Below are 11490 nucleotides of genomic sequence, written 5' to 3'. Positions count from 1 at the left end.
TGGAATTAGAATCCTACATGAATTCTATTTAATTAATTTATCCAATTAGGAATAGACATTTAATCATACACTGACTCTTGCAGATTCAGGAATCACGCATGAGCACAAACTCACACACACACGGCAGCCACAAGGACTGCCCATGCGTGCGAGCTGCAGCCCACGCAGCAAGGCCCACGCATCCGTGGCCTTGGCGCGCGCTGGGCTTGTGGCGTGCGTGCTTGCTGGGCGACGGCCTGGCTTCGTGCTGGGCCTTCGTCCGGCAGGCCTCGTCCGATGCTAATTCGTACGATACGCTTCCGATTAAATTTCCATTTCCGGAATCTATTTCCGATACGAACAATATTTAATATTTCCGATTCCGGAATTAATTTCCGTTTCGAACAAATATTTAATATTTCCGTTTCCGGAATTATTTTCCGATTCCGGCAATATTTCCGATTCTGACAATATTTCCGTTTCCGGCAATATTTCCGATTCTGGTAATATTTCCATTTCCAATAATATTTTCCGATACGTACCATGTTTCCGTTTCCGGCAACATCTACGACTTGGATAATATTCATATTTCCGATACGATCCATATTTCCGTTTCCGGCAATATCATCGTTTCCGGAGTATTCATTTCTTGCCTGTGACGATCTTAGCTCCCACTGAAACCAAGATCCGTCGGTTCCGAATATTCATAGATGGAGTATTTAATGCCATTAAATACTTGATCCGTTTACGTACTATTTGTGTGACCCTACGGGTTCAGTCAAGAGTAAGCTGTGGATTAATATCATTAATTCCACTTGAACTGAAGCGGCCTCTAGCTAGGCATTCAGCTCACTTGATCTCACTGAATTATTAACTTGTTAATTAATACTGAACCGCATTTATTAGACTTAACATAGAATGCATACTTGGACCAAGGGCATTATTTCCTTCACCCATAACGTAGTAACAACCAAATAGCACTCATCCTAAAGGGAAAAAATAATGAAACTAACATCAATTTTCATTCCAACAACCACAATTGACCAATAACCAACAAGAAATTTGCGCAATTTTAAAAAAAACTGACAATTTCACAAACCCTAACCCTAATCGATTTCGTGAAAAAAAAACAAGTTTACCAGCAAAATTAAACAGAGGAGAAGAGATTATTACCTGGAAGTAGACTAACCAACTTTAAAATTCCCGTTTCCTCTTCAACACTAACTCAGCTGGAAATCGCCTCAAGGTTCTCCCTTTTTTGTCGCGATTGAAGCAAAATCACAACCCACGAACTCGCCTTTAAGGTGCGCAATTCACAAAAATATTGAAGATCTACCCAGAATTTCTAGGGTTTGAGTAGGATTAGAGCTTGAAGAAGAACAGGGGAGAGGAGAGAGAAAGAGAAAAATGTGAACGGTTTTTTTTTTTTTTTGGTCTTTCTGTGAAAGTGAAGGAAGTCAATGGCGCTAAACCAAAATTAAGGGCAAATAAGTAAAACACCACTAACGGCAGACTAGCGGCGTTAGCTGACAGGTGCATGTCATGAACAGTACGGATAAATAGGGGTATATAATGTGAATCGAAACAGGCGAGGGTATTTGGTGCGTTTTTTAAAACCTCAGGGGCATTTCATGAAAAAACCGTATTATTTATATAGTTACTATATGTTTGAAATAGGTAGTATGTTTATTTTATCATGATTTGTTACCATATGTTTATTTTCTTCAATAGTTATTGTATGTTTTATATAGTTACTATATGTTTGAAATAGGTACTATGTTAGTTTATTATGTTATGTGCATGTTTTTTATGTTTATCCTATATTTTTAGTGATGTAGTTACTATATTATGGATCGAGTTACTATATTATTATCACACCAACTATGTCTGCAACTTTGTGACTAAATGACCATCAATAATATTTATAGGTATTATATCTTGTATTATAGTAACTACATGTTTGGTATAGTTTTTTATGTATATTATAATGTTATTTTTATGTTTGGCCTCTTTATTGTCCTCTATGTTATTAGTAATAAGAGTTACTATGTTATGATCATAACAATAAATATATCTGCAACCCTGCTCGTATATGATTACCATTAATATTAAGAGATACTATATCATGTATAATAGTAACTATATCTTTTTAACAGTTACTATATTATCATTATGTTCTTTTTATGTTCTTTTTTTTTTTACTACTACCTCCGTTCCTAAATGATCTTTACGGTTACTATTTGCACGGTAATTAAGGAATTTTGGTGAACATGTGATGGTGGGGTAACAAATGGAAAATGAGTGGCTATAAATTGTCCAACAATGTGAGTGGGTGGAAACTAATATTAAAGTATTGTGAGTGGGTAAATTATGGTGGGCCAAATAAGAGTAAAAATGGAATAAAGTAGGAGTGTAAAGAACTTTCAGGAACGGACTAAAACGGAAAGCGTAAAGAACTTTTAGGAACGGACTAAAACGGAAAGCGTAAAGAACTTTTAGGAACGGAGGTAGTATATGTTATTAATAATAAAAGTGACTATATTATTATGATAGTAACTATATGACTACAACAATAACAATAATTATATCTGCAATTTTGCGAGTATCTTACCATCATTAATTCTAAGAGTTACAATATACGCATAATAAAAACTATATGTTTTACATGCTTACTATGTTATTTTTCATATTTAAATGTTAAATTATTAACTTAGTTTATATTATTATTGATTCAGAAATACAAAGATGATGCATCCAGAATTGAAGTCGTGCAAAGAATAACTTCTACAAGGAAAGCAAAAGCAGGAGAAGAAGAAGAAAATTTTGACAACAATGAAAACCAAGGACGTGGTAGAGGAAGGAGATGACGTGTTGGTGGAAGGAAGGGACGTGGACGTGGCGATTAGTATTTTTTAGTTCAAAAAACATTTGAGTTTAATGTAATTTATTTAATAGATGCAAATAATTAGAATGTCGTAGTTAAAAACGACTAACCATGTAGTTAATATTTTTCTTAATTATCGTTCAAAAGTTATAATACTCTTACTTTTGATATAATTACTCTTTTTTTATTTCAGTAATCATATGATATATAATAGTAACTATATAATAGAAAAAGTTACTATGACCTCTAAAACATCTATATCATATTGTTTATTTTATAATATAGTAATTGTTCTATCGTTAAATTTACTTTTCTATATGATATAGTTACTCTTTTGATATAATAGTTATTCTTATCGAAATGACTATATTATTATTATTTTCATAGTTTCTATTATGAAGATATAGTTACTTCACAGAACATATAGTTTCTATAATTTACTCTTTTTGTTTGCAAGAATTAATATATAATCACTCTCATTTTTTTTATAGTTACTCTTTCTGATAACATTAACTATATGATATATAATAATTATAGAATAGAAAGAGTTACTATATGATATAGAAGAGAAACTATTTCTGTACGATAGAAGTATTTACTATATGATATAAAACAATCAATATCTTCGTATATGCATAATTAAGTAATTGGATTCTTATTATAAAATTTTAAAAATTAAAACAATTGTTCTTTTGGTGTGAACAATTGAATGTTTGGTTTCTTGGATCAAAATTTTTGTGTTTATTTTTTATTTGATGGTTGCTTGTATATATTTATCATATTGGATATATATAGTTACTCTTTCAAAGTTATAATAACGTTTCTTAATAATATAGTTATCCTTTGTATATTATACGTAGTTTTCTCTTTGTGGGTTTTTTCGGCAGACATACTCTTTGTGTTTAAAGGATTTGGAAAACAAGAATTTATATATAGTTATTCTTTAAATGTTATAATTACTCTCCAAATAATATAGTTACTCTTTTTAACTATATTACATATGTAAGACTATGTATGCCTTTTATGACTATTGGAGTAACTATATTACGTATAAGTATAACTATATCAATATGAGAGTTACTATATGAACTATGCAGAAACTATATCACATATATTCATAGTTATAAATTTGAAGTTGTTGTATGACTATTCCAGTAACTATATTACATATATGTATAACTATATGAACATAAAAGTTACTATATGATCTACGCAGAAACTATATCACATATATTTATATGGAGTAATTATAAATTTAAAGTTACTATATGATTATTAGAGTAACTATAATAATATTAGAATAACTATATTGAAGTAAGAGCAGAGAGGCCCATAAACTGGGTTACAAGTTAGAAATAGCAGTGGCACCCAACTTTCTCCCACTCTTCCTTATTTCTTTCCATAATCTCCTAACGTGACACTCCTCTTTGCACCTCTTCGGCTCTTCCATCATTATATCTTCAACTATCAGCAACCCCTTCTTTCTCTCTCTCCTCTCACCTTTCTTTTAACCGCCAAAAACATTTGCCGCCTTCTCAATCTTTTCATTACTTCATTGAAAAACATGGCCGAAGATTTGGATGACGGAGAGTTCTGGCTTCCTTTTCATTTTCTCACCGATGATGATTTTACAATTGCTGTTGATGTTGCAAGATCTGGTCCACTTTCAGTCAACACTTGCTTCAGCCCTGCTTATTTACGAGAGAGAAGAGAGAAGCTGGAGCAGAAGTGCAGGAGGAGAGAAGATGGAGATCACGTGAAATACTCATGATCTATCACAGCTTATTTACGAAATTAGCGTGGATCGGGTTCATGCAAGTGGAATTGTTTTATATGTTAGTGAAAAATCATGTCAAAGTTAGAATATAAGTAGCGTAAAAGTTTAAGTGATACATTTGTTCAGAAACGACTAGAATATTGTTTTCTCTTTTTTGTCGCCTAATCGGAATTCATAAATGTTATGGACGTAGATTTGGATTATTAAACCATTCAATGAATTTTCCCTTTCTAGAGTTTTAGGTATAATTGAAGCCATATCATGACTCATGTAACAGTATATTTTGAACGTTTCTCTAAACTACGAAGTACTTAATTATAGGATATATTTTTTTGGTGTTAGCACTCGGTTTACTCTTAGGGCTAATCCGGATTCGGGGCGAGTTCTGGGTGAATAGGTTTCAGTCCCCTCCCAATTGTTGTTGCGGGGGATCGAACACGAGTTCTCTCTACCAAGTTCAGCCCCAATCACCACCGAACCAACAGTTAATTGGTTAATTATAGGATATATTGTTAAGTATTAAGTCCAGTTGTTCTTCATAAAAAGAGGACGATTGAGTTGCAAAACTCGTTTAAAGCTCGAGCTCGAAATACAAACGATCAAGCTTTAGCCGATTCCAAACAACTATGTTGCTAAACGAGCTCAACTCGACAAAATAATTAAAACCTCATTCAAGCTCGAGCATGCTCAAACACCAATATTCCTTAACAAAATTAGCTCGATAACATTATACTTGCCTCAACTTGGCTCATTTGCTGCCCTATTCACACCCGACCAAAAAGATATATTCTGAACTAACATTGGATATTGCAAAAACCACGCTGACATTGATTTACTCCTAATTATCCCGGATATCTACAATCACTTTCTAAGATCATGGGATTGATCTCCTTTTCCAAAATTGTAGTTTTCCAACCCGGAAAGTATTCGCAATTAAGAAAAGATTTTCCTCAACAATTAATTAGACTTTCAATTAAAATGGAAACAGAATACCTTAATTGTGGCAGTGAAATTAAATCCTCACCTAATTTAACCCTAAATTCCCTCTATATATACTAAATCTCGTCTTAATAGTTTAATCAATTTTGCTACAAAAATCAAAGAAAAAAAGAGAGTAAATTAAATTAAATCAAAGCTTTTTACTTTCACATATCCAAGAAAGATCGAGATAATATGGAAGGGATGAAGTCATCATTAGGGTTAATACATGATGTATTACAAGATGAATGGGTGTTAGAATTAGTATCCTCTTTTTCATCTACTAGCACAAACCCAAGTAATTACTCAAATGCCCCAACAACACCATCTATTTACGAATCGTGCCCTCGCGACGACGACGACGACTCTCCCATCTCATCACCATTACCATCACCAATGCAATCCTCATTACCATCATGGTATACTAATATTAACAACAACAACAACAACAACAACAACAACAACAACAACAACCCTAGTAAGGGTAAGAAGTCGTCTAAGTCATGCATGGTGCCGTACTTGGTTCAATTGGTGATGTGTCATGGTCAAGGGAAGTTGTGGAATGTGGTTAAGTCAAGTTGTATGGCTTGTATTAAGCCTAATTTTAACAAGAATAAGAAAAACAATAAGTTGAAGGGAATTTGTGGTGATGTTAATGTTGCTAATCATGTTCATATTAGGAAAGGGAGTGCTGAATTTAGAGAGGAGGATTTGAAAGAGGCTATTAAGTTTTGCAACAGATCTGCTGCAACTAGCTAGTTTTGATTATTGAATTAATAAGCTAGGGTTAGGTTTTGGTTAATTTTGTGTTTAGAGATTATTATTAATTATGTAGCTTTTGATTAACGCCTTGTGTATTTTTTAAATTGTGTAAATTTTAATTTATAATAATTTAGTTTTGTTTTCATAGATTTTTTTTTTGGTGCAAATGAGGTATAACGGCAGGGATGAGAATCGATCTCAGTGATTATCTAGAATCGGGAGAGAAGCTCTAACCAACTAAGCTATTTCCGCTTTCAGTTTTGTTTTCATGAATGTATAGAAAACTAACACCATGATATGTGATAAATGTAATTTTCAGAATTTATAATAATTTTAGTTTTGTTTTTCATATAATGAATGTATAGAAAAATAACACCACGAGTCCATCTAATTTTCATAATTTATGGGCTATTGATAACGATCCTAGTTAGATTGAGAAAATATCATATGTGATAAATGTCTATGGTGGATATCATACCGTCGTGTGACTTTTGATCATAAATTAACAAACATTAGTATCTTGGTCGTTGTATATCTTAATGACATGATATGTGATAGAAATCGAACATTAATTTCCCTAAAAATTGCTAAAATGAAAATTAATTTCCAATTTGCATTGGTTTAAAAACTATTTTTCATGGTACCGTCCACATTATCAGATACGAACTTCATATTTTTTTTATAAATAATAAGATGAACCGCTAACACCAGTAGCGGTTTAACCAAAAGAACCACTAACACTAGTAAGTGACCTATCAAACGGGTCGGATCAGGTGTGTGTCGGTCACTTTTGTGTACGTTCTATCAGGTCGGTCACTTTCGGGTTCGGGTTAACAATTGTTCAAGAACCAGAGTGTTCGGGTTCGGTTTCGGGTTGACCCAACGGTTAAAAGCTTTTATTACGCATTTTTTCCAATATTTTTTTATGGTTTTTTTATATGTAGCCGGTATATATATTAACAAGTTATAACCAAAATATACACTACAAGAAATTGTACCATTAACGACGAAAATCCCGTCGCTAAAGGCCAATAATTGTTGATTAATGACGGGATTTCCTGTTGTGAACCCGTCATAAAAGGGGCCATCGTTAGTAGAAAATTCCGTCGTTATCCCGTCGCAAAATATATTTGCTACGTTCGTTCCCGGCGCTAAAGGGATGAGAGAGAAACGGTGTTGCGGAAACGACAACTTGGGTTAGGTTTCGGTCCAATTGACTGGGGGGTTGCTAAATGCAACATGATTTTACTTGACGCAACCCTTTTTTCATTCATTTGTTTCATTCTGAAAAAAAAACCTAACCCCCACTTTTATTGTTTTCTCTCAACCTTTTCCCCTATTATTTTTGTTCACGTAAACTTGAATTTTTTTTAGTGTAACGTGTACGTGATAAAATTAGAATACGTATTTGGATTGACATGGACGGTTTTTTTTGACTTGGAAGACCTTGGAATTGAGGTAATATCCATTTTTTCTGTTTTTTTCGAGTCACTTCATGTAACTTATATGAAATATACACTTCCATTTTGTACAGATTGAACAAAACAGAATTAGCTATTTCGCATAGATTGAACATAGTGGAACTAACTATTTCGTATAGATTGAACAAAATAGAGTTAACTATTTCATATAGATTGAACAAAATATAGTTAACTATTTCATACAGAAACCAAAGAATTAAAAAGGGTATTTTTGGTTTTTTACAGGGGTGCGCCAAAGTAATTAAAGGTTGCGTATAGCAACCGTGTTAACTGGCAAAAAAGTCAAGATACCGGAAGATGTTACCGGCTATAGCAAGTTAACTACCACGTTGAGTTATGTTAACCCCTCTGGAGTTTGGACGCCCCAAATTGAAAATATGATTTCAATGATAAACTTGCTATATCCGGTCGATATTTCCTACTTTCCCTCAGATGATTTGGCCAAAAATAATATTTGAAGTTAGTTTTAACCAATAGACATCGTGTATTCGTGTACATGCAATTTCTTTATAAGTTTGTTTGTAATTTAAGTTGAACAAATACGTTTTTACAAGGACAAAAGTTTATGCCTTACCACAAACCTAAGTAAAGTAATGAAAATGAAGCATTTCCCTCCACAAAACAAGCATATATATATATGTACTTAGAACTGACAATGTTGGATTGGTTTTCATGGTATACATGAACCAACTATCTTTAATATCCTATTTTCTTATAATTTTTTGTTACTGATTACCAACAAAAGCTTAGATTTTTAACTAAAATTATATTTTTATTGCTTTAATTTGCATTTTCATTTTATGTTTCATAATTAATTGTACGTACCAAAATCGTGTTAGGTATTAGTAGTCAAATTTGACTACAAAGGTTAATGTAATTAAGAAGAATATAAAAGAATAAAAACACTAATGAATAAAGAATACATATATGTAAAAATCAGGTGATCAGACCATACCGGTTTGAGAAAATACAAGTTCATTGTAGCCTTGTATATGTACAATTGTATCCTTGTAGGCATACATTCCAAACGAGAGACGGATGACTACACGTTTACCATCTACAAAATGCAAACGTTGTACATATAAAAATTAGGTGATCAGAAGAAGGTGACCTAGCTAGACGTACATAATCAAACCACACCATACCATTTGAACAAATACGAGTTATATCGGCTACACGTCTAGCGTCTATAATGCGCAAACATTTTAAAAGTAAAAACCAGGTGATCAAAAGAATATGACCTAACTAGACATAACCAAACCACACCTTACCATACCGTTTGAACGGTACAAGTTATAGACTTGTGTACGTAGAATTGTAGGAAATTAAGATATCTTGATACCACACGTGAAAAATGACTATCATGTTCATGGCATTTGGAGTAATTTAGAGGAAACTTAAAAGTGAAGTCTTACCATAAACTAAAGCAAAGCCACGTACGAAGCATCTCCCTGCAAAATGGCATATGCACTAAGATTTTATCAGATTTCGCCTCATTTTTATCAATATCATCCACTCCAAATTAATAACCAACTAGATTAGGTCCCGTGCACGCACGGTTATTTGAAAATTATTAATGGATCATCTTTTTTAACTGAAATATTTATGCCTTAAATTGCGTAATTAACAAATCTCGAACATACTCATTTTATCATATATTATACAATTTTCGCTCTATTACGTATTATATATTTTATATGTTTAATATGATGATTTGACCAAATTAAATATTTGATATGCTTAATATGAACAAAATATTGAGTAAGAATGTTTTTTATTATTGATATGACTATCTGACTAAATATTACCAAAATTGTCTAATAATGTCATATTTAATAATCTTATAATTTTTTCTATTTCTAAACATTTATACAAAAGGAGAGAAAGTAAAAATAGGATAAAGTAATTTTTTTTAGGAAAGGGTTTTTGGCGGGAAAAAATCGCACAAGGAATTGACACGTGTCATTTCTGGTATCTCTTTTACTCCGTATTATATAGTAATAGAAGTGTCGATGAAGAATAGACACGTGTACTCGTGTAGGCATAAGCATGATGAGTAAAATAAAAAAAAATAAAAAACAAGATTGTTTGAAAACAAATTGTTAAGTCTAATAAAATAAATCAAATTCTCAACAAAAATAAGTTATACTTCCTGCGTCTTTTAATACTCGCAACGTTTGGACTTTTGCCACTATTCATATAATCTACTTTGACTATTCTTAATGCTTTTTATATAAGATAAAACATAGTCATGTGGGATCTTGTTAGATTCGTCTCAATGTGTATTTTCAAAATATTAACTTTTTATAATTTTTGCATAAAGAGAATTTAAGATATAAATGATCAAAGTTGTGCATTGGCATGCGTGAAACTAATGATCATTAAAAAATAGATAACTTTTACATATATAAATGTAACTTTTAAGCATTTTGAGTCAACTTTTACTCCGATGTACAAAATTTATTGTACACCCATTATAAATAAGAATTTGTGAAGTTCATGAAACCTATCACGTGACTAGAATTGCAACATTATCTTATTTGCACAACTGACAAAAAAATGTTCTAATCTGACTCTTAATACTTCGTATGTAAGAGCACATGAACTTTGGACAAATGTTATGTTTATTCGACTTGTTTTTTCTAAACGTATGTTATCTGAACTTATCTGAACTTGTTTGCACTGAACTTAAATTTACTTTGTCTGAAATAAACTTATTTAGGTGTAAAAGTGTCTGGAAAAAAATTATTTTTTCTGAACTTATATTATATGAACTTATTGTCTGAAATAAGTCAAAATAAATCTAACAAAACAGAGCTAAGATACTTCGTATTATATAATGTAACCCGGACCGATTACACCTTGCTTGTCGATCTGTAACCAATTGTAACCAGGTTTGACAATCGGATTTATTCAGTTATTTGCACAAATTAGTAATTACGGAGTACTAATATAAAGCCCAATTAGTAATTACGGAGTACTAATATAAAGCCCAATGACAATGGATATGCATTTACTAGCCCAACTATTCACGCAAACGGTTTTAACTTTCGTATTAAATATTATTAAATTAATACATTTAGATTTTAGATCAAACAAGCGGGGATAGCTCAGTTGGGAGAGCGTCAGACTGAAGATCTGAAGGTCGCGTGTTCGATCCACGCTCACCGCAATTTATTTTTTATCTTTTTTTTCTTTCTCAAATTTTCACATTTTCTTTTCGAATTCACATATAATTTTGTTTTTCACCTTCTCCGACGTGGTTTCAGTTCTCTCTCAATTATTGTTGTAAGGATCGAGCACGCGTCCTCCCTAATAAATTCAGCCTCAATCATACTGAACTAACGAACAATTGATAATGATTTTGCTTTTAAACAAGTATTATCCACTTTTCACACATTTTAAAAAATTGGCTGATGATTAATTTTTTTTGTATATGAGGACAGTTACATACTTATTACGTACTTTCGGTACATTTTTGTCTTTGGTGTTACCACACGGTTCACATTTAGGGCTAATCTGGATTCCAATCGTGTTTTGGGTGGATAGGTTTCAGTTTTCTCTCAATTGTTGTTGTGCGGGATCGAGAACGCGTCCTCCCTAACAAATTCAGCCTCAATCACTACTGA

General features: G+C 32.3%; 1 protein-coding gene and 1 non-coding gene across 2 annotated transcripts; both read left to right on the top strand.

The window, feature by feature from the left end:
• Positions 1-5813: 5813 nt before the first annotated feature.
• LOC130471299 (uncharacterized) lies at positions 5814-6377 on the top strand. Its single transcript, XM_056841343.1, has one exon. The coding sequence runs from the start codon at positions 5814-5816 to the stop codon at positions 6375-6377; it is 564 nt and encodes a 187-aa protein (XP_056697321.1).
• A 4583-nt stretch (positions 6378-10960) lies between these two features.
• Positions 10961-11033, top strand: TRNAF-GAA (transfer RNA phenylalanine (anticodon GAA)). The gene has a single exon. It is a non-coding gene; the product is annotated as a tRNA-Phe (tRNA).
• The last annotated feature ends 457 nt before the right edge of the window (positions 11034-11490 follow it).

This window comes from Spinacia oleracea, chromosome 4 (genome assembly GCF_020520425.1).
Source record: "Spinacia oleracea cultivar Varoflay chromosome 4, BTI_SOV_V1, whole genome shotgun sequence".
Classification (NCBI taxonomy): domain Eukaryota; kingdom Viridiplantae; phylum Streptophyta; class Magnoliopsida; order Caryophyllales; family Amaranthaceae; genus Spinacia; species Spinacia oleracea.
The sequence above is the reverse complement of the archived record's forward strand: the minus strand, read 5'-3'. Positions and strand labels throughout refer to the sequence as shown.